This window comes from Antennarius striatus, chromosome 7, assembly GCF_040054535.1.
Source record: "Antennarius striatus isolate MH-2024 chromosome 7, ASM4005453v1, whole genome shotgun sequence".
Taxonomy (NCBI): Eukaryota; Metazoa; Chordata; class Actinopteri; order Lophiiformes; family Antennariidae; genus Antennarius; species Antennarius striatus.
The window spans coordinates 701,601-726,096 of NC_090782.1; the positions used below are offsets into that span (position 1 = coordinate 701,601).

The following is a 24,496-nucleotide window of genomic DNA, read 5'->3' on the forward strand; positions in this document are numbered from 1 at the left end:
GTTATTGCTATTGTGGGATGTTGTGTGTTAACATCCGAAAATAATATAAAAAAACAATGCATAATTTTGTTGGTAGGTATAGTTTATGTGTTAAGAAAATGAAAGCATTGTGGAAATATGTTCATTGACTGTGAATGGTATGGCCACAAAAGACCGATGTTGTGCTAATAGTGTTTAGAGTTTAGACAAACTGACTGCTGTTTGGACAAACGCTGGTTAGCGACTGAAAAAAACTGAAATATTTTAATTCATAGTAACTATGTTGAGCAAAAAAAGAAAGTGGTCGGACGAATATGTGTAACCTAACTTTACATGTACTGTATAACAGAACGTGATGGGAGTCAGCGTTCTGCAGGATCTGAATGTCAGGTTGAACAACTCTAGTCTGTTGCTGGTAAAAATAGAGGAACACTTCCTGAAGCTGATGGAAACAACAGAAACAGACTTTGGTGTAAAATGACATCAGAGTAACACCTGTCAAGGTGAAGCCACAGATATCTGAACTGGTCTCTATGACAACAGCAGAAGTCACACTGATTTACAGGTAGGTCATTTGGAGGACCAGCTGCAGCAGAACAACGTCGGCGAGGTGTGGAGGGGCCTGAAGACCATCTCAGGCCATAAAGGACCCGACCGCCAGGTCATTGGGGACCAGAATCCATCCATCCATCCATCCATCCATCCATCCATCCATCCATTCTCTTCCGCTTATCCGGGGTCGGGTCGCGGGGGCAGCAGCTTAAGCAGGGAAGCCCAGACTTCCCTCTCCCTAGCCACTTCATCCAGCTCCTCCGGGAGAATCCCAAGGCGTTCCCAGGCCAGCCGGGAGACATAGTCTCTCCAGCGTGTCCTGGGTCGTCCCCGGGGCCTCCTCCCGGTAGGACGTGCCCGGAACACCTCACCAGGGAGGCGTCCAGGAGGCATCCTAACCAGATGCCCGAGCCACCTCATCTGGCTCCTCTCGATGCGGAGGAGCAGCGGCTCGACTCTGAGTCCCTCCCGGATGACCGAACTCCTCACCCTATCTCTAAGGGAGAGCCCGGACACCCTGCGGAGGAAACTCATTTCGGCCGCTTGTATCCGGGATCTCGTTCTTTCGGTCACGACCCACAGCTCGTGACCATAGGTGAGGGCAGGAACGTAGATCGACCGGTAAATCGAGAGCTTTGCCTTTCGGCTCAGCTCCTTCTTCACCATGACGGACCGATACAGAGTCCGCGTCACTGCAGACGCTGCACCGATCCACCTGTCGATCTCCCGCTCCATCGTACCCTCACTCGTGAACGAGACCCCGAGATACTTGAACTCCTCCACTTGGGGCAGGATCTCATCCCCAACCTGGAGAGGGCACTCCACCCTTTTCCGACTGAGGACCATGGTCTCAGATTTGGAGGTGCTGATTCTCATCCCAACCGCTTCACACTCGGCTATGAACCGCTCCAGTGAGAGTTGGAGATCACGGCTTGATGAAGCCAACAGCACCACGTCATCTGCAAAAAGCAGAGACGCGATACTGAGGCCACCAAACTGGACACCCTCAACGCCTTGGCTGCGCCTAGAAATTCTGTCCATAAAAGTTATGAACAGAATCGGTGACAAAGGGCAGCCTTGGCGGAGTCCAACCCTCACTGGAAACAAATCCGACTTACTGCCGGCAATGCGGACCAAACTCTGACATTGGTCGTACAGGGATCGAACAGCCCTTATCAAGGGGTCCGGTACCCCATACTCCCGAAGCACCCCCCACAGAACCCCCCGAGGAACACGGTCGAACGCCTTCTCCAAGTCCACAAAACACATGTAGACTGGTTGGGCGAACTCCCATGCCCCCTCAAGGACCCTGCGGAGGGTGTAGAGCTGGTCCACTGTTCCACGGCCAGGACGAAAACCACATTGCTCCTCCTGAATCCGAGATTCGACTTCCCGACGGACCCTCCTCTCCAGAACCCCTGAATAGACCTTACCAGGGAGGCTGAGGAGTGTGATGCCCCTGTAGTTGGAGCACACCCTCCTGTCCCCCTTCTTAAAAAGGGGGACCACCACCCCAGTCTGCCAATCCAGAGGCACTGTCCCGGAAGTCCACGCGATGTTGCAGAGGCGTGTCAACCAGGACAGCCCCACAACATCCAGAGCCTTTAGGAACTCCGGGCGGATCTCATCCACCCCCGGGGCCCTGCCACCGAGGAGCTTTTTAACTACCTCGGTGACCTCAACCCCAGAGATAGGAGAGCCCGCCTCAGAGAACCCAGACTCTGCTTCCTCATGGGAAGGCGTGTCTGCGGGATTGAGGAGGTCTTCGAAGTATTCTCCCCACCGAGTCACAACGTCCCGAGTTGAGGTCAGCAATGTCCCATCCCCACTATATACAGTGTGGATGCTGCACTGCTTCCCCCTCCCGAGACGCCTGATGGTGGACCAGAATTTCTTCGAAGCCGTCTTGAAGTCGTCTTCCAAGGCCTCACCGAACTCCTCCCACGCCCGGGTTTTTGCCTCAGCAACCACCAAAGCCGCATTCCGCTTGGCCTGCCGGTACCTATCAGCTGCTTCAGGAGTCACACAGGCCAAAAAGGCCCGATAGGACTCCTTCTTCAGCTTGACGGCATCCCTTACCGCTGATGTCCACCAACGGGTTCTGGGGTTGCCGCCACGACAGGCACCGACCACCTTACGGCCGCAGCTGCGGTCAGCTGCCTCGACAATGGAGGCGCGGAACATGGTCCACTCAGACTCAATGTCCCCCGCCTCCCCCGGAACGTGAGTGAAGTTCTGCCGGAGGTGGGAGTTGAAACTCCTTCTGACAGGGGATTCCGCCAGGCGTTCCCAGCAGACCCTCACAATACGTTTGGGTCTGCCAGGTCGGACCGGCATCTTCCCCCACCATCGGAGCCAACACACCACCAGGTGGTGATCGGTTGACAGCTCCGCCCCTCTCTTCACCCGAGTGTCCAAGACATGCGGCCGCAAGTCCGATGACACGACCACAAAGTCGATCATCGAACTGCGGCCTAGGGTGTCCTGGTGCCAAGTGCACATATGGACACCCTTATGTCTGAACATGGTGTTCGTTATGGACAGTCCGTGACAAGCACAGAAGTCCAATAACTGAACACCACTCGGGTTCTGATCGGGGGGGCCGTTCCTCCCAATCACACCCTTCCAGGTCTCACTGTCATTGCCCACGTGAGCATTGAAGTCCCCCAGCAGAACGATGGAGTCCCCAGTGGGAGCGCTCTCCAGCACCCCCTCCAAGGACTCCAAAAAGGTGGGTACTCTGAACTGCTGTTTGGTGCATACGCACAAACAACAGTCAGGACCCGGTCCCCCACCCGAAGGCGGAGGGAGGCTACCCTCTCGTCTACCGGGGTGAACCCCAATGTATAGGCGCCAAGCCGGGGGGCTATAAGTATACCCACACCTGCTCGGCGTCTCTCACCATGGGCAACTCCAGAGTGGAAGAGAGTCCAACCCCTCTGGAGAGGACTGGTACCAGAGCCCAAACTGTGTGCGGAGGTGAGCCCGACTATATCTAGTCAGAACTTCTCAACCTCACACACCAGCTCAGGCTCCTTCCCTGCCAGAGAGGTGACATTCCACGTCCCAAGAGCCAGCTTCTGTAGCCGGGGATCGGATCGCCAAGGTCCCTGCCTTCGGCCACCGCCCAGCTCACAATGCACCCGACCCCTATGGCCCCTCCCACAGGTGGTGAGCCCATGGGAAGGGCTATCTGCCCACCAGAAGTGGGCAGATAACCTGAACGAATTTTTCAATAGTTTCGCTCAGGCATCCACCCCTCCCCCAGCCCTGCCCTCCACGCTGCAGCCCCCTCCTCCCCCTGTCCCTCTCCAACACCACCACGCCCCCTCTCCCTACCCCTCGACAATAATCAACCCACGGCCACCCCCCACAGCTCAGGTCATGTTACAGCCACCCCCTACGGTATGAGAGTTGTGCATAACGTAAACAAAGAATAAAGAACAAAAATGATGATCATTTACCTTTTAACTGCTGTCCTCATTGTTTTTTGCCCTCTTTGGTTCATGCCCTCTTGCCCCACCATGAACAACAGAGTGAATTCCAGTCCTCCTTCTGAACTTCTCCAACCACCCACGCGATGCCTTAAACTCCTTAAACTTCCTTTAGTTTTAATAACGTGGTGATTGTAGATGCATTACGGCCATATTCTTTGGTGAGATCAACCAAACGCATCCCTTTTTCAGGCTTTTCTATCATCTCTTGCTTTGTTTGTACGAACAAAAAACTCTTTTCTTCGTCTTTTCTTTTCCTCTTTTCTCCGTCACTTTCTTGGGGTCCATAGTGAATACTCTAAAAGTTAATATATTGATGTAAAACTATCAGAACACCTCGAGGGCCGAGGGCCGAATGACAAGGACGCTGCATAGACACCTATCTATCTACACACATAGACACATATGGTAGAGGTCCCTCTTAGTCAATGGGATGCCAGGAAGATACGTAATAGGTAATAGCCAATGGCAGAGCAGCTATGAGAATGTTACATTCAGGAACCTGTGGGAGATTCGAGTATCAGCCAATATTGTGTTTTTACATTACGTAAGTCGAAATTTCTTTTGTAAGTAGAGGTAATATTTTCCTGCTGAGAAATTTCTTGAGTAGAAAATTTCATAAAAGACATTTGTAAATAGAGGTATCACTGTAGTTGGTGTGAGAGAAGAGGATGCAGAAGACAGGGTTACATGGAGGCAACTGATTCAGAGGTGACTATCTTCTGTTCAAAAATTCAGATTCATTCTTTGGAAATCATGACATTGTATCTTTTACTTGGAATCTTTCTGTTGGATCTATAAAATGAGGAGGATTTTCTCCAAGTGACACCTGTAATTTAACAAAAATTGTGAGGTCAGTTATGACAAAATTGACTTCAAATTGATTTTTCCAAAAAGACTGTGAAACCATAGTATTAGAATTTCATGAATTTCAAATAGAATTTCAAATTTCAAATTCAGTAAAATCACATTCGATCACAAAAACAACTCACTAATGTGTATATCATTTCCATGTGATACTAAATAAAACACAGCACAAGGTGCAAAGGTAAAATCGTTAAAAGTTAAAAAAAGAAACAATTCTCAACAGGCATTAACAAATGATAATCTAAGTCCAATGGGCGTTCCCTCTTTAATATACTGGAAGATGAGTAGTTGTCTTAAAATGTATATAAGTCATGAAAACTCAAATGTAGACAATTTAGAGATGGAGATTTCATTTCTAATTGTTGGTTTGCTCATGTTTGATCTGTATTATGGAGATGGTCTCAAACAAAAGGCTAGATTTACAGGGGGTATTGTTCATAGAATTAACAATCAAGCGTCAACTGTAACATGTAAACCCCAAGGTACCGCTCGCCTGCCAGCATTCTCTATGGATGGAGACTTTGTTATTGGGGGTATTTTCTCCATACACCTCTACAAACACACCTTGAGATATAACTACACCACTGTACCTGAGCCACTGAGATGCACAGGGAGGTCTGTCAGGAGAAGTGATTGTTGAGAGAGTATCAGAGTGTGTTACTGAAATGCTTTTATTTGTGTTACATTTTCTTGTCATTAACTGTGGCTGCCTTAGTTACAAGATTTGTGTCTGTTATCACCCATGGTATTAAATTGCAAATTTATTATGTTACCTGCTTAAATAGTGCATCAACATCGTCGTATGCATGTTTGACAATTGAATTTCTGTCTCCAGCATTGATTCCCGTGGATTGCGCTTCTCACAGGCTATGATCTTTGCCATTGAGGAGATTAACAACAGCACTGAGCTCCTGCCCGGTGTCAAACTGGGTTATCAGATCCATGACTCCTGCACCTCTGTGCCAGTAACAGTGCATGTGGCATTTCAGCTTTCAAATAGCCTGGATCAGGCATTTCACACTGGTGATAGCTGCTCTCAGTCTGGTATGGTGGTGGGAGTTGTGGGTGAATCTGGATCCACGCGATCTATAAGCATGTCACGTATTATCGGGAGGTTCAACATTCCTCAAGTAAACATTTGAATTTCTGACAAACTGTCTTTAATAGAAATGAGTACTGATTCATGTGCCTGCCATGTTCAATAATCACATTTATATTTTCACTTAGGTCAGTTATTTTTCCACTTGTGCATGTCTGTCTGATAAGATGCAGTACCCTAATTTCTTCAGAACCATACCAAGTGACCAGTTCCAGGCTGATGCACTGGCCAAGCTTGTAAAACATTTTGGCTGGACTTGGATCGGTGCAATCCGATCAGATTCAGACTATGGCAACAATGGTATGGCATCTTTCCTGCTCACGGCACAGAAGGAGGGGATCTGTGTGGAATACTCTGTGTCTTTCCATCGGACAAACCCACGTAGCAAGATCCAGAGAGTAGCTGATGTTATCCGGAGGTGTCCATATCACTGATTGTGTCAAAGTGTGACAGTGGTTGTATTTGCACAAACCTTACAAAATGCACTCAATCAATTTCATCCGCACATCCATCCATCCTTCGATAAATCCGTGCAATCATTTTTAGATTTAGATGACCACAATTATCTCTTCTACATCTGCTTCTTCAACTTTTTGGGTCACTGTGGTTGCTGGAGCCTATCCCAGCTGACCACAGGCGAGAGGCCGGGTGAACTCCACACACGTTGCCAGTGCATTAGAATAGAATAGAATATAAATTCTTTATTGCAACTATACAGTACATAGTCCAATGAGATTTTGGAGCCACAAGAAAGCCAACAACCACTCACTCTCTCAACCTCTGCTATTACTCATGAATTTAAACAAATGACACCATGGACGTCTGTCACTTGTTATAATACATGTGAATGTCTTCCACAGATCAACAGCTCACGTTATTGTGGCGTTTATTGCGTCTGCTGAACTCAGACTCCTTCTGGAGGAGCTGGCACGTGAGGCTTCTCCACCCCGCCAATGGGTAGGAACTGAGGCTTGGGTCACCAACAGAGACATGCTGAAGTACAGATTCTGTGCTGGAGCTATTGGATTTGGCATTGAGCAATCAGTCATCCCTGGATTGAGAGACTTCCTGCTGGATCTCTCTGCCACAAAAGTGGCCTCTTCCCCAGTGCTCACCGAGTTCTGGGAGGTTGTATTCAACTGCAGGCTGGGAACATGTGAGAGAACTGTTTCTGTTGTTGTAAAAAGGTCCACCAGAAATTAAGAAAGTAAAACACACTTTTCTCTAGATTCATTTGTGGATTTAGTTTTGTATGAAATTATGTATTGTAAAATATTTTGACCTTCTTTGTTGTTATTTATATTATGATATATAATATATGGTTTTAGTGTAGGAGCTAAAACGTTCTGTCCAGTTACTGCCACAGGTGAGAGAATGTGTGATGGAACTGAAGACATGCAGACTCTCCAGAACCCATACACCGACACATCTCAACTTCGAATCACTAACATGGTCTATAAGGCAGTTTATGCATTAGCACATGCCCTTCATAACACATTGTGCCCGGACACAAATTCCTCAACTCACTGCGACAAATACAACAAGTTGTCATTAAAGGAGGTTTGTTACAATTATAAAAAAGCAGGAATACACATTCCAATTTGGAACTATAATATACATAATATATAACATGCATTTTATTTAATTTTTAATACTTAACTTCTCCTCATAGGTCCTTAATCACTTGAAGGAAGTGAAGTTTAACCTAAACGGTTATGACGTGTCATTTGATGCAAATGGGGATCCCGTGGCCAAGTATGATCTGGTCAATTGGCAGAAAAGTCGCAGGGGCAGCATTGAGATTGTGACAGTGGGACATTATGATGGGTCATTGCCAGCGGGTCAGGAGTTCCAAATTAATACGAACCTCATGTTCATGGAGGGTGTCACAAAAGTAAGGAGTTTTAAGCATATTAAAATGAATGTTTTGAAGGTCTCAAAGATGTAATTTTCCACTGTCAGATGATTATACTGATTGTGACGAGAACCATTCCAAATGTTATTGTACATATTTTTAGTGTTAAAATAAAATAAAATAAAATCACCAGGTTGATGTTAATAAATCAAGTGGGTTTCTTGACCTAACAACCCTAACAATCACCTTAATTTCAGCATGAAAAGCCCCTTTGATTACCTGTTATGTACCTTTTTAAAAGGGAGCAGCAAAACCTTTGTAACTTAACAGATAATATCTGAAACTCCTTGTGCTTAAGCACATTTTATTTTCATCTTATTTTTGTAAGATATGTTTATAAATAGAAAAATCTGTTCATTTGGTCCCTCTGCAGCTACGTTTCATTATTTTAAATACTATATACATTTATAATCAGCACAAGGAATTACAAATATCACAAGGATAGAAGACTATTTCATGCTAAATTTTGACAAACAGTTTTTAATTGCAGTTTTTATCATTTGTTAAATAATTATTAATTGTAATGAAACATTAAATCTTCTTGACTTTGCATTCATGTATCAGGTTCCGAAGTCAGTGTGTAGTGACAGATGTCACCCAGGAACCCGTAAAGTGCTTCAAAAAGGAAAACCCATCTGCTGCTATGATTGTGTGCGATGTCCTGATGGAGAGATTAGCAATTCTACAGGTGATTTAGTTCCTATTCATTAATACTACCTGACATACTGTATATGAGTACTAATTTCCATTTGTAATTTGTTTTGTGTTTTAGACTCTCTTGATTGTACCCCTTGCTCTCATGAATTCTGGCCTAATGCAGAGAGCTACTCCTGTCTACCCAAGCCTGTTGAATTTCTTTCCTACGATGAGGTCCTAGGAATCATCCTGGCAGCGTTCTCCGTTGGTGGTGCCTGTCTCACCATCATGACTGCAGTTCTGTTCTATCAACATAGAACATCCCCGATTGTCAAGGCCAACAACTCTGAGCTGAGCTTCCTGCTGCTCTTCTCTCTGACTCTGTGTTTCCTGAGTTCATTAACTTTCATTGGAGCACCCTCTGACTGGTCCTGCATGCTGCGACACACAGCCTTTGCAATCACCTTTGTCCTCTGCATGTCTTGTATTTTAGGCAAAACAATTGTAGTATTAATGGCCTTCAAGGCCACCCTCCCAGGCAGGAATGTCATGAAATGGTTTGGTCCACTGCAGCAAAGAATAACTGTAGCCTGCATAACATTTATACAGATATTAATATGTACCATTTGGTTGGTTGTTAGTCCCCCGTTTCCAATCAAGAACTTAACTGTATATAAGAAAAGAATCATTCTGGAATGTGCTTTAGGCTCAGCTGTTGGGTTCTGGGGTGTACTCGGGTACATTGGGCTACTCGCTGTCTTTTGCTTAGTGCTTGCTATTCTAGCTCGGAAACTGCCTGATAGTTTTAATGAAGCCAAGCTCATCACCTTCAGCATGTTGATATTCTGTGCAGTCTGGATCACCTTTATCCCAGCGTATGTCAGCTCTCCTGGGAAATTTACTGTGGCTGTAGAGATATTTGCCATTCTGGCCTCCAGTTTTGGATTAATATTCTGTATATATGTTCCAAAGTGTTTCATCATATTGTTTAAACCAGAAAAAAACACCAAGAAAAATTTGATGAACAAAAAATGATCCAGAGACATCTGAGTTCTATAAGCAATGATATACAGTGTGCCCTCGTTCTTTGCGGTTAATGCTTTTCAGGAACCACTTGCAGTTAAGGAATCCGCGATCGAGATTATGATCTATTTACCTAATTATTTACGGCAATTTAAACGTTTGTGAACCCTCCCCATACTGATATTAAATCACCTCCTATCTGTATTACCTGTTCCCACACTCTGATAGACTGTTTAAAGCACTTTTGTGTCTCACGAAAGTCCGAGACTCAAGGAACATAGCGCACTTCTGGATGCCATCAGCCAATAGAATGCGAGTAAGGTATAACGGGACTGCCGACCAAAAATCCGTGATGAGGTGAAGTCACGAGCATTGATGCGAGATTGAGCAAGGGTGCACTGTGTATAAGAAAAAAAAAAAAAAGTCCCTCTCACCCTTGTGGGGTGGTATCTGTGTGTCATCCTCAAGCTTGGGTCCTCTACCAGAGGCCTGGGAGTATATATATATATATATATATATATATATATATATATATATATATATATATATATATATATATATATATATATATATATATATATATATATAAATAAAATTATAATCACTGTTTGACTACTCAGCAGGCATGTTAGAATTTTTTTTGTTAATTTTGCTTTGCACTTTCCCAATGCGGTGGCACGGTGGTGCAGTGGTTAGCGCTGCTGTCTCATAACATGGCGGACCCGGGTTCGAGTCCCGCTCTGTGCGGAGTTCGCACAGAACATTCTTGTAGCTGCTCTGCCATTGGCTATTACCTATCATCCTGGCATCCCATTGGCTAAGAGGGACCCCTACTGTATGTGTCTATGTGTGTAGATAGACAGGTGTCTATGCAGCGTCCTCGTCATTCAGCCCTCGACCCATGACGTGTTCAGATAATTTTATGTAAATATATTAACTTTTAGAGTATTCACTATAGACCCCAAGAAAGTGATGGAGAAAAGAGGAAAAAATAGAAGAAGAAAAGGGTTTCTCTGTCTATACAAACAAAGCAAGAGATAATAGAAAAGCATGAAAAAGGGATGTTTGGTTGATCTCACCAAAAAATATGTCCGTAATGTGTGGAGGCGAAATAATGCATGTTTGGGTCACACTTCAAATCAGAGGAAACACATTTTCAAGTTTGGCAGCGAATAACCAAATTGTACAAAAACAGGAAACACAGGAAGCGGGTCATGGTGACACAGGGTGGTTACTTAGATTTGGATGTTCGCCTGGAAATCTAATTTTTCCTGTTTTCCCAGGAAAATACACGTAACCTCTTCATATACACGACAATAGGGACCAGTGGGTATAAAAGGGTTATGTAAACATGTATCCAGTTACTGTTTCCCAATTGATCTGTACTGATGATCTGAGAATCAATAAAAGAATTGCCGTTTTGGCTGTAAACCATCCTCTTTGTGCTTTGGATTTATTTTGGTATTTTGCTGGATAAACACTCTCACCCCAAATGTATCTACAATCGCCACGTTATTAAAACAAAAGGAAGCCATAAAAGCTAGAACTCCTTCCAAAGGCCTTGCTATAATTTTGAAGAGGAGGTCGGAAGTGTACGATGAGATGGAGAGGTTGTTACTCATGTGGATAAAAGAGAAAGAGATGACTGGTGACACAGTGACTGAGGCTATAATTTGCAAAAAGGCAACTGTCATTTTTAATGACCTTGTGAAAGAGGATTCAGGCGAAGGAACATCGGTGAAAGAACACGGGGAGTTTAAGGCATTGCGTGGGTGGTTGGAGAAGTTCAAAAGGAGGACTGGAATTCACTCTGTTGTTCGGCATGGTGAGGCAAGAGGGCATGAACCAAAGAGGGCAAAAAACAATGAGGACAGCAGTTAAAAGGTAAATGATCATCATTATTATTCTTTATTCGTTGTTTTTTACATTATGCACAACTCTCATTTATTGTGTAATAATCTAATTGTAACATATATTTGTTACGTTTTGATGCATTTTTATGCTTTATAAAACATTTATGTCTGAATATTGGGGGGCTTGGAACGGAGTAGGGCATTTTTATGGAAAACGCATCTGTACTTACAAGATTTTCTAGTGAAGAAATTTCTTCCAGAACCAATTAATTTTGTGAGAAGAGGTACCACTGTATTTCAAAGACTTACTATAAGCAATTACAGTAAATAAAATCAACAAAAAAATGAAACAAAATATAGGTATGCCTCAACCAACGTCATTTGAAGTTATGTCATTCTTGATTATTCATCGGTTTTCAAAAAAAATACACTGCAAAATATTGGAATCATAAAATATCTAGAAAATCGTTCAAAACACATAATGTTATTGTACAATCAATAAGAATAAAACATTTAATATCATATCAAAATACGTACGTGTACATTACTATAGCACCGTAATGTAGGTAACCTTTAGAGCAAAGGAAGAGGAGGAGGAAGGAGGAGTTATTGTTGGTGAAAGGCACTTGTCATTGTAGAAATGACTGCCCCGTCTGCTGGTTGTACGACCAAGTGTCTTCCAGAGAGAAAGAGGAAGGATGCTGGCAGGCAGCTGCCCAGCCACGGTGCACCGTCACTGGGTCACTTCAGGGGGTGACCCGCCATCCTGGAGGTCATGCGATGGAGTTTGGCTTTCGAGCTCACAGGCCCATGGGCCGCTACTACAGCCACGGGGGAAGCCCGGACGGCCCTGTCTGCTGGTTCTACGACCTCGTGACTGTGGTGAAGCCTCTTAAGTGGGGGAAAACCCAATTTGGTTCCGGACCTCCAGGAGGGTGGGTCGCCCTGGTAAAGCGACCCGGGCTGGGCTGCCGAAAGACAGAGGGCTCCCCCTCATCCCCTAGTGTGACACTTTGTCAAAAAATTCAACTTGGTTCGGGACCTCCAGGAGGAGTGGCAGAAGACCCGCTCCCTGTGGCCGACCATCGGCTCTCATTGCTCTGATTCAGTTAGGTGCATTTCGGCCTCTAGTCTCTGGAGGTCCTCGTCTCAAATTAGCACCTAGCCATATTACCTCAATGGATGTTGCTTGACAAACTCCTCCAAACCTCGACCGCGCCCCTGGTGGTCCAATGAATTTTCTCACGCATCTGGTAGTCCGACCTTAGCGCCCCTAGAGGCCAGGCCTTCGCTCCCCTAGTAGTGATGACGGCCATACAGGGCCTTTATAGGCCCCTGGCTGACCCGGGATGGGCCGGGCCGGTTTGGCATTTCCCCATCCTGGCCACGCCCCCCACGCCCCTTTCAGGTCCATTTAACACTTTTTTCCTCATTTTTGATCAAAATAGCAGGTTTTTATGCTGAAATGTATGGTGAGGCTCTCGGTTTAGCTCCTCTGTGCTTGGTGAGATGAAATAATAACACTAATATGGGTGAGAAATGAGCACTGGACTTGTGTTGAAGCACTGGAATTGTGTTGCACATGATTTTGATGCAATTTTTATGACAAAAGATGAAATAAAGTCACAAATTCAAGCAGAGAGCCAGCCTGGAGGCTCCAGGGCCCCAGGCTAAACTCCACAGCCCCAACCAGAGGCTCCAGGTTCCCAGGCTGACCTCCACAGCCCTAGCTGGTGGTTCCGGGGCCCCAGGCTGACCTCCACAGCCCCACCAAGAGGCTCCAGGGCCCCAGGGTGACCTCCACAGCCACAGCCAGAGGCCCCAGGTTCCCATCCTGGCCTCCACAACCCTACCAAGATGCTCCAGGGCCCCAGGCTGACCACCACAACCCCACCAAGAGGCTCCAGGGCCCCTGGCTGACCTCCACAGCTCCAGCCAGAGGCTCCAGGGCCCCAGGCTGACGTCCACAGTCCCAGCCAGAGGATCCAGGGCCCCAGCCAACCTCAGCAGTCCCAGCCTCAGCCTCCACAACCCAGCCTCAACCTCCACAGTCCCCACCTGGGGCCTTAACCTCCGCCTGGAGCTCCGAGAGCCCAGCGCACCGGCCGAGCACGTGTACCCACTATTAAGCACCCCTCCGCGGATAAAGCTCTTAGCCCGCACCCCTAGAGGTTCGCGCCCTCAGTGGCCCTGCACATGCTACAAGAGCCACGGAGCCCTGGACCACCAGAGGCTCCCAGGCTGAGCTGGAAAACCAGAGGCACCGAGGATTAGTCAGACCACCAGAGGCACCTAGGTCTGGACCACCAAAGAAACTCTGACCCAGAATCAGGTCATCTGGACTGATTTAGCACCAGGTTCTCCACAAACGTACGGTGCGAGTCAGGAGAGGGGTGGCCATCGTCTGGCCGTGCCCCGGCCCTGTCACAAACAGCTCTACTCACCGGAAGGCCGGAGCCCGCTGGCTATCCAGGGCCAACCGAAGTTCCGCTGCGCTATGGTATCGTTACGCCTAGGCGATATTCTGACTTAGAGGCGTTCAGTCGTAATCCCACAGATGGTAGCTCTGCACCACTGGCTCCTCAGCCAAGCACCTACACCAAATGTCTGAACCTGCAGTGCCTCTCGTAGTGAGCAGGATTACCATTGCAACAACACATCATCAGTAGGTTAAAATTAACCTGTCTCACAATGGTCTAAAACCCAGCTCACGTTCCCTATTAGTGGGTGAACAATCCAACACTTGGTGAATTCTGCTTCACAACGATAGGGAGAGCTGACATTGAAGGATCAAAAAGCGACGTTGCTATGAACGCTTGGCCGCCACAAGCCAGTTATCCCTGTGATAACTTTTCTGACACCTCCTGCTTAAAACCCAAAAAAATCAGACCTCCAGGGTGACACTTTGCCAAAAAAAACAACTTTGTTTGTGACCTCCAGGAGGAGAGGCCAAAGATCCACTCCCCGTACCCGATCATCTGCTCTCATTGCTCGGATTAGCTTACGCACATTTCGGACTGTGGCCTGTGGAGGTCAAGTTTTCGTATTAGCACCTAGCCATATTAGCTTGATGGAAGTCATTTGACAACCCACCCCCCAAACCTCAACCGTGCCCCTGGTGGTCAATTGAACTTTCTTGCGCCTCTGGTAGTCCAACTGTAGCGCCCCTGGTGGCCAGGCCTTTGCTCCCCTGGTAGTCCTACCAGCGGCCTGCCAGGGGCCCCGTTTGGGTTCTGCTCTTTCTGGCCACCCCCCCCCCCACTTCTTTCAGCTCCATTTAACCGTTTTTTCCTCATTTTTGATCAAAATAGCAGGTTTTTAGGCTGAAAATGTAACCTCCGGGGCCCCAGGCTGAGCTCCAAAGCCCCAGCCTGAGCCTCCAGGGCCCCAGACTTAGGCTGTAGGGCCCCTGGCTGAGCCTCCAGGCCCCGGCCACAGCCCCCATAATCCCAGCCTGAGCCTCCAGGGCCCTGGGCTGACCTCCAGGGCCGATGGATGACATCCTGGGCTCCAGACTAAGCACCACCCCATGGACAGCTGGTTGGCTGTGCCGCTGGATGTCCTCATTCCCTTGTAGTCCTGCACATACTTTTAGCTGGATCACCATAGATGCGAAATATGAGCTGGACCACTGAGAACCACCACTAAGAGCTGTGTCATTGAGCACAATGGACATGGACCACTGGAGGAGCCCCGCTTAGAGATGGATCACAGGGTGCATGGACAACACAGAAGCACACCATGCTGAACCATATCTGAAGAGGAGCCTCTCCCTGAGCCAGAGCCAGGGAGGATCCTCCATGGGCATGTCGCAGTTACCCGTTGGTCCGTGGAAAGGTTTCAGGCGGGAACCTGGGGCCCGTGATTGAGGAATGTCAGATTGGTTGCAAGCCAGTAACGTAATGTCTGTTGTGAAACGCACACTCTGTCGTAGAACCCGCAGTGGAGGCGAGGCATCACCGCCGTTCATCTTTGCCCGTCCACATGCAGCTGAGCAGCGGATAGGGATTGCACATTGAACCGCTACGTGTCTGGAAGTTACATGCCACGACGATCACACGGGGCTTGTCCGGACCGCCACCATGCCCGCAGTACTGGCACCCTAACCGTCCGTCACATCGTTCATTTTAGCCCAGGGACAGTGCATTGCCCCTGGGCATTAGCCTGCCTGCCACCACTCTCCTTCTCTGGAGGTACCATGTTGACAGAAACAGCGGACGGGGATAGGGGTCCGTGCCCCCCGTTGTGACCTGGGTGGAGCAACTGGATGTGCTCCTCGCAGAAACAGGTCATGGAGGAATTCCTGGGACCCTTCCCGGCTAAACGCTCCAGGGACCCAGCCCGAGCCTCCAGGACCAAGTGCTCAGCCTCCACAGCCCCAGCTTGAGCCTCCAACAAGCCGGCTGGCTGTCTGGATGTCTTTAACCCTTGGATGCACTTGTGGGGTCAGGCATAACCCCATTGGTTGTTTTTCCTTCAGCAGCTTCAAAATAAAAGCTTGTAATATAGCAGGACGGTGGATGAAACCAACCCAAAGAAAAAGCCAGAAGCGATCCTCTTCTACAATCACACCAAAAGACGAGTGGACATATGGACCAGATGATTGGTAACTACACCTGCAAACGCCAGACGCAGAGATGGCCCATGGTGCTCTCGTATAACATGATTGACATCGCCGTTCTAAATGCCTATACACTTTACAGGGCTCAGCACCCTGAAGTTTACACAGGCATCACCAATGGACGACGGCAATTCCTCACAGAGCTCTCAATGGAGCTTGCGACACCTCACATGAGGAGTTGACTGGAAGGTACTCCGAACTTACCAGCCTACATCACAGGTGCAATGGAAAAGGTCGGAGTGACAGACTGCTGTGACCTGTCTGGAGAGAACAGACACACGTCGCCAGCGAAAGAGGTGCAGGTTGTGTCCCAGAAAGAAAGATCGCAAAACTGCTGATTGCTGCTTTAAATGCAGTGCCAAGTGCAACGGTCACAGGCAGAAGCAAGTAGTTTGTGACAGATGTAGACGTTGAGAGATCTGTCTTCAAGCTGCAGATCCTTCCAGTAAATAAAATAATAAATAAATAATTCAAATGGTTTCGTGTCACAAACTTGTTTCAATGCGAATACCTTCAATATGAATATATTGAAGGTTTTCATTTAAAGGGTGTGGAAGAAAATTAGTCCGTGGTGTTAGGGCTGCCTGGAGACTGATGTGGACCCAAATTGCAGGAGACAGGCAGATAAAAGTACAGAGAGTTTATTTACAAAAGAAATATGCAGGAACACAAAAAACAGTCGCAGGTAGCCTGGTGGTGGCAGGAGGCTGGTGCTCCAGGAACAGGAGGCGATGAGGCACTGAACTACAGTTAACAAGAAAAATAAGAATAAGTTCAGATGCTCACTGGGAACAAGAGGTACTCACAAGGATGCAGATTCTGTGGATTGCGCTACCGAACAAGACGGAATTATCTGGCACTGTAGTGAGAGGCAGGAGAGTCAGGACCAGCTTTATAGGGAGGTTGATGATTGTTGAGAGGAACCTGGTGTGCCTCATTGTCCACGCCTCTTCCACTCACAAGCCCTGCAGGTCCTAGAAGGAGAACAAAAAGGGAAAACAAAAAAACCGCCACACAAACCCAAACCACAACAGTACCCCCCCCCCCTAACGGACGCCCCCTGGCGTCCTACCAGGCTTGTGTGGATACAACTAATAAAAATCAGAGAACAACTTAGAGTCCAAAATCAAAGACTGCGACAGCCAGGAGCGTTCCTCGGGGCCGTACCCCTCCCGTTGTTTTGTGCCCCCTTTGGTTCATGCACTCCTATCTCAAGATGCCAAACAACAGAGTGAATTCCGGTCCTCCTTGAACTTCTCCAACCACCCATGCAATGCCTTAAACTTACTTTTGCTTTAATAACGTGGCGATTGTAGATGCATTTCGGCCATATTCTTTGGTGAGATCAACCAAACGCTTCCCTTTTTCATGCTTTTCTATGATTTCTTCCTTTGTTTGTACGGACAAAAAAACTCTTTTCTTCGTCTTTTCTTTTCCTCTTTTCTCCGTCACTTTCTTGGGGTCCATAGTGAATACTCTAAAAGTTAATATATTTACGTAAAACTATCAGGAACACCTCTAGGGTCGAGAGCAGAATGCCGAACGTACTCCCTAAGCACCGTTCTAGCTCCACACAGAGGTGGAGCGACATCCCTCTTAGTCAATGGGATGCCAGGAAGATACGTAATAGGTAGTAGCCAATGGCAGAGCAGCTATGAGAATGTTGCGTTCAGGAACCTGCGGGAGATTGGAATATCAGCCGATACTGTGTTTTTACATTACGCAAGTCAAAATTTCTTTCGTAAGTAGAGGAAATATTTTCCTGCTGAGAAATTTCGTAAGTAGAAAATTTCGTAAGTAGAGACATTTGTAAGTAGAGGTATCACTGTAGTTCAACAAATTCGTGGTGGTTTCCCGAGAAAGTTATAACAACGAGGAGCTTGCAGTCAATGGCGCGAACCTCTTGGGGCGTATTTAGTTCTATCAAAGCAATTTTACTACTGGTAACAAAATCTTTGTCAATAAAGTTGTCATTTGCATCAGAGTCAATGAAAATCTGCACAGGAGTAGTCCGTTTGGAGTGGTGCAACATACCCTTCACTTGCAGTCGGCTCTGAGTGGTTGTAGAGGTGGTGGTTCGGCTCGTCAATGCCCTCTCACCTACTGATGAGCCGGGTCTTTTGGCACCTCTGGACACCCAACCAAAAAATGACCCTTCTGTCCACAGTATATGCAGAGCTGGTTGCGCAGACGCCATTGTCTCTCCGCTGGAGTCAGCCGTGCTCGTCCTAGCTGCATTGGTTCCTCTTCGTACTCAGACTGGGCGTCCTGAGCAGGGCATGTTGATGGCTGGCAGGAGTGTAGCTGAGGGAGAACTGATGGGACTGAAAGCATGGGACCGCTGCTTGTCTGTTCTCTCCCTTTGTCTTTTCCTCATTCTATTGTCAATGCGTATGGCTAAGTCAATGAGGTCAATTAAAGTAGGTTCATCACGCACCGCCAACTCATCTTTAACACCACCAGATAGACCCTTACGAAAAATTGCCAGTAGTGTGTAGTCATTCCACCCACTATCTACGGCAAGGATGCGAAAAGAAACTGCATATTCAGACACAGACTGGTTCCCCTGATGCAAGTCTAGTTTACTCTCAGCTTCTCTACCTTTAACGGGATGATCAAAAACTTTCCTCATTTCTTCAGAAAATCTGGCATAATCAGCACAGAGATCTGGGTGATGGCTAGAGACAGCTAGGGCCCAAGCAAAAGCCTGTCCCGAGAGTAAACTCATCACAAAAGCTACTTTAGAAGCATGTCTGGCATAAGTCGCAGGTTGTTGACTGAACACTAGCGAAGAAACTGAGTACATGTCCCTAAATTTCCATCAAACCTGGCTGGGATGGGAATGTATGGTTCTCGAGGTTGTGGGGAGGGGCCGCTGTGTGCCAGTGTCGGTGGAGCGGGTTGCTGGATGGAATTCCCAGAGGAGGAGATCTGGTCCGCAACTGCTTCCAAGCATCCTCCAATCTCGGTGACTCTGATCATGAGCTGGTTCATGTGGTCAGCAATCTTCTTTAACATTGTGTCATGCCTGCCTACCATGGCACCTTGGCTGGCAAGCGCTTGTCTCAAACGCTCTGTCTCTGCTAGGTCTATTTTGGCCAGGAAATTCTGTTAAGGCTGGCTGGAGACTGATGTGGACCCAAATTGCAGTAGAGAGGCGGATAAAAGTACAGAGAGTACTTGTACAGGCAGCATTTGTAAATAAGAACCTGTTCTTAATTGCTTGCCTGGTTGAATAAAGGTTAAATAAATACATGAAATTTACAAAATATGCAGGAACACAAAAAAACAGTCGCACGTAGCCTGGTGGTGGCAGGAGGCTGGTGCTCCAGGAACAGAAGGCGATGAGGCACTGAACTACAGTTAACAAGAAAAATAAGAATAAGTTAAGATGCTCACTGGGAACAAGAGGTACTCACAAGGATGCAGCTTCTCTGGATTGCGCTACCAAACAAGACGGAATTATCTGGCACTGTAGTGACAGTCAAGACAAGCTTTATAGTGAGGTTGATGATTGTTAAGAGGAACCTGGTGTGCCTCATTGTCTACGCCTCCTCCACTCACAAGCTCTGCAGGTCCTGGAAGGAGAACAAAAACGGAAAACACAAAAAACCGCCACAGAAACCCAAACCACAACACGTGGGGTCATGTTTGACCTACCCTATAGAAGAGTGGATGTATTGGTAACTTGTGCATCCAAGGGTTAAATTAAAGTGTACATTATACAAAACGTAGTGCACCTCATATCACTTAGAATTAAATGTAGTGAGTGTGAATTGAATGAATAAATTATCAATTTTTCCAAGTAAAAGCTGCTTATGAATTAATATGAGTAGACTGACATTTCTCTGAACACTTTTATAATAAAATTTAAAAACATATGATGAAATGATTAATGTGGTATTTAGTTCAGGTAAGACTTCATCACCAGTTCCTCTTGACTTCCTCTCTTGACTTTGTTCAGAACACCTCTTGATGATACGAGTTATCTGAGTTTTCCTTTAGGCTAGTAACTTTCAAACAAGAGTAACAGCTTTTTTTGGCATTTGCAATTACAGTATTTTCCGCACTATAAGGCACACTGGACTTTATTATAAAGCGCACCCTCAATAATTTGTTTGCTTTACAATTTATTTCATATATAAGGCGCACCAAGTTATAAGGCACACACAATAAAAAATGAATAAAATTTATTTGATGAACTGCAGTGGCTGTAGTTGTGCAATCCGTCCACTAGATAGAGCCGCGCTGCTCAGACAGTCATGATTGCATTCATGACTTCCTGATTACCTTTGAATGGCCCCTATTGTTATGTCAATAAGACATTCTGAGCCTCATCAAGGAAACCTGATCACTTGATCACTTTGCAATCTTAGAAAGAAGTCAACATGCATATTAAAAAACCTGACATTAAAAACTGGTTAAAGTCAGTCCAGTTGATGTTTTTGGGCCACATGCCACATGAAATTATGGAAAAGAGTAGTGGAAGCTAGACTAAGGGCAGAAGAGAGTATTTGTGAGCAGCAGTATGGTTTCATGCCAAAAAAGAGTACTACGGATGCAGTATTTGCTCTGAGGATGTTGATAGAGAAGTCCAGAGAAGGCCAGAGGGAGCTGCATTGTGTTTTTGTAGATCTGGAGAAAGCTAATGACAGGGTGTCCAGAGAGGAACTGTGGTATTGTATGAGGAAGTCTGGAGTGGCAGAGAAGTATGTTAGAGCGGTGCAGGACATGTATGAGGACTGTAAGACAGTGGTGAGGTGTGTGTAGGTGTGACAGAGGAGTTCAAGGTGGAGGTGGGACTGCATCAGGGATCAGCTCTGAGCCCCTTCTTGTTTGCTATGGTGATGTACAGGCTGACAGACGAGATTAGACAGGAATCTCCATGGACTATGATGTTTGCAGATGACATTGTGATCTGTAGTGAGAGCAGGGAACAGGTGGAGGAGAAGCTAGAGAGGTGGAGGTTTGTCCTGGAAAGGAGAGGAATGAAGGTTAGCCGCAGTAAGACAGAGTACATGTGTGTGAATGAGAGGGACCCAAGTGGAAGAGTGAGGTTACAGGGAGAAGAGATCAAGAAGGTGGAGGATTTGAAGTACTTAGGCTCAACAGTCCAGAGCAATGGAGAGTGTGGAAAAGAGGTGAAGAAGCGTGTCCAGGCAGGATGGAACGGATGGAGGAAAGTGTCAGGTGTGATGTGTGATAGAAGAGTTTTGTGTAAATGTGTGTGAATGAGATGGATGAATTCTGGGGAAGAATTTCTGCTGCCAGAGTGATGATACCCTACACATCACCTCTGGCCTAGTAATGAAAATCAGTGGTCAACTGGTGTGCCCTGACACCACACAAGTAACAATGCACCATTCAGATACACACTATACTGAATAAATTATGACACTCATGCCAGTACAGAACATATCCAATTGCTGATCCCCAAAAGATATTGGAAAATTATTTCCTGTGGAAAACATAAGAGTAGGAAGTCTGAAAACTGATCAGTAAAAGTTTAACGTCACTATCTTCTGTTAAAAAAGTCTGATTACATTGAATCTTTCTGTTGAATCCATAAAATGAGGAAGATTTTCTCCACGTGACACTAACCTGTAAAATAGCAAATGAAGTGTGAAGTAAATTATGACAAAATTAACTATTCACTTTGTATTGATATCTTTCTACAAAAGACTGTGAAACCGTAGTATTTTAATAGAATAGATAGATAGATAGATAGATAGATAGATAGATAGATACTTTATTAATCCCGGAGGAAATTGCATATATCCACTGCTCAGGCATTACATAACAAATAATACTGGATAAACACCAGGAGAAAAGGAAACATTGACATCACAGGACATACCATAAGACATACATTACACTAACAGACACATGCAGCACTAACAAGACTTATATACTAAACTATAACTAAAATATAAACAGTATAAAATTTAAAAATATTACAGTATTAAAATATAAACAGTATAAAATAAAATTTAAACAGTATAAAATTGAATTAAAATATAAAACAGTATAAAAAATAAATAAATAAATTATATATATATACAACAGTATAAAATTAAATTTAAATTAAATTAAATTAAATCCATATTCACCCCGTGCTGACCTCGCCACCTGCCCCCCGCTCCTCCTGAGAGAGTCATTGTACCCCCTGATGGCACGGGGCACGAAGGAGGACCTCAGCCTCTCTGTGGAGGCGCTGTGTGACAGCAGTCTGCCGCTGAAGGTGCTTCTCTGCTGGGAGAAGGTGGTGTGTAGGGGGGGGGGCTGGTGTTGTTCATGATAGCCTTAATTTTAGACATGGTCCTGCTCTCCAGAAGCATATCCACAGAGTCCAGGCTCAGCCCGACCACTGAGCCCGCTCTGCGGATGAGTCTATTCAGACGGTCCATATCTCTTTTCCTGGCCCCCCCACCCCAACACACAATGGCGTATGACAGCACACTGGAGACTACGGACTGATAGAACATGAAAAGGAGCTTAGGACAGATGTTGAAGGAGGCCAGCCTCCTTAGGAAGTACATCCTGCTCTGCCCCTTCTTGTACACACAGTTGGAGTTGAGTGACCAGTCCAGTCTGCTGTCTAGCTGCAGACCCAGGTACTTATAGTTTTCTACCACCTCCACCTCACTGCCTTTGATGATCACCGGCTGTGGTGCCCGCCGGAAATCCAGAACCATCTCCTTTGTCTTGGAGACGTTGAGCTGGAGCTGGTTCTGTTGGCACCACTCCACGAAGTCAGCCACCAATGCTCTGTACCCCCCCTCATCACCCTCCCGGATACATGCCACTATCGCGGTGTCATCGGAGTACTTCTGTATGTGGCATGTATCCGAGTTGTGCTTGAAGTCTGATGTGTAGAGGGTGAAGAGAATGGGGGATAGAACGGTCCCCTGTGGCGCCCCCGTGCTGCTGGTCACCATAGAAGACAAACAGTCCCCCATACGGACGTACTGGGGTCTGTCCGTTAGGTAGTCCGAAATCCAGCTCACGAGGTAGGGGTCCACAGCCATGGAGGTCAGTTTATCCTGCAGGAGCTGGGGCTGGATGGTGTTGAAGGCACTCGAAAAGTCGAAGAAGAGCACTCTGACGGCACAGCCCCCGGCGTCCAGGTAGGAGAGTGTGCGGTGGAGGAGGTACATGACAGCATCGTCAACCCCAACCTTGGCCTGATAGGCAAACTGGAGAGGGTCCATAGCACCCTGCACCTGTGGACGCATGAGCTCCAGAACCAGTCGCTCTAGGGTCTTCATTACATGGGAGGTAAGAGCGACCGGTCGGTGGTCGTTGAGCTCAGTAGGGCGTCCTTTCTTGGGTACAGGGACAATGCAGGAGGTCTTCCACAGTGACGGGACCCTCCCCAGCCGCAGACTGAGGTTGAACAATTGTTGCAGGGGGTCCCCTAGTTCCGAAGCACAGGCTCGGAGGAGTCTTGGGGAGACCTTATCTGGTCCAGCCGCTTTGTAGGGACGGAGCCTCCTCAGCGTTGTCGTCACCAGGTCTGCAGTGATGATGGTCTCGGTCGTGGTGGGAGCAGGAGGTTGTGGCGAGGTTGGAAGTCCAGTGGTTGAGGTGGGGCCGTTGAGCTTCGCAGTTCTTGGAGTGGGCTCGGGAGAAGTGGCAGGGGTGGAAGGAGAGGAAGCACAGGAGGAGGGAGCATCAGTGGAGTGGTCTGTAGGGCCAGGAGAGGCCTGTAGGCCAGGAGAGGTCTGTAGGCCAGGAGAGGCCTGGGGCTAGGAGCCGGGAGTGGTGGGGGAGCTGAACCGATTGAAAAAGCTGTTAAGTTCATTCGCTCGTTCAATATTCCCCTCCACAGTGCTGCGCCCTTTCCCGTGTCCGGTGATGGTTCTCATCCCATTCCAGACCTCCCGCACTTGGTTGCGCCCCAGCTGCTTCTCCAGCTTCCTCCTGTACGCCTCCTTGGCCTCCCTCAGGCAGAGTCTCACTTCCTTCTGGGCCTTCCTCATCTCCTCCTCGTTCTTGCTCCTGAACGCCCGCTTCTTCCTGTTCAGGACAGCCTTGACTTCCTTGGTTACCCATGGTTTGTTGTTGGGGTAACACCTAATTGTCCTGACAGGGGCCACGGTGTCCACACAGAAGTTTATGTAGTCTGTAAAACACTGAGCTGCCCACTCAATGTCTTCCCCATGTGAGCCCACAATAACATCCCAGTCGGTGGTCTGGAAGCAGTTCCTCAGCATCTCCTCTGCTTCCGGGGACCACCTCCTGACCTGTCGTGTTGTTGCTGGCAGCCGTTTCACCAGCGGGATGTAGGTGGGCTGTAGGTACACTAGGTTATGGTCTGATTTACCTAGTGGGGGGAGGGGGGTGGCGGTGTATGCCTCCTTAGCATTAGTGTAGAACAGATCGATGGTTCTGTTCTTCCGTGTGGGACAGTCTACACACTGGACCATTGTGGGGAGAGATGAGTCCAAGGTGACG

The 24,496-nt window shown here is 47.0% G+C and overlaps 1 protein-coding gene across 1 annotated transcript; it reads left to right on the top strand.

The window, feature by feature from the left end:
- Positions 1 to 5,400: 5,400 nt before the first annotated feature.
- LOC137598989 (extracellular calcium-sensing receptor-like) lies at positions 5,401 to 9,577 on the top strand. The gene is made up of 8 exons (XM_068319604.1): positions 5,401 to 5,507; positions 5,728 to 6,022; positions 6,120 to 6,409; positions 6,852 to 7,147; positions 7,346 to 7,551; positions 7,664 to 7,885; positions 8,471 to 8,594; positions 8,679 to 9,577. Exons 1-8 carry the CDS (start codon positions 5,401 to 5,403, stop codon positions 9,575 to 9,577), a joined length of 2,439 nt encoding a protein of 812 aa, XP_068175705.1.
- Positions 9,578 to 24,496: the final 14,919 nt, after the last annotated feature.

Coding starts and splice junctions, on each gene's coding strand:
- LOC137598989 (XM_068319604.1), top strand. CDS start 5,401: ATGGATGGAGACTTTGTTATTGGGGGTATTTTCTCCATACACCTCTAC. Junction 5,508..5,727: donor CCACTGAGATGCACAGGGAG/GTCTGTCAGGAG, acceptor TTCTGTCTCCAG/CATTGATTCCCGTGGATTGC. Junction 6,023..6,119: donor GGAGGTTCAACATTCCTCAA/GTAAACATTTGA, acceptor ATTTTCACTTAG/GTCAGTTATTTTTCCACTTG.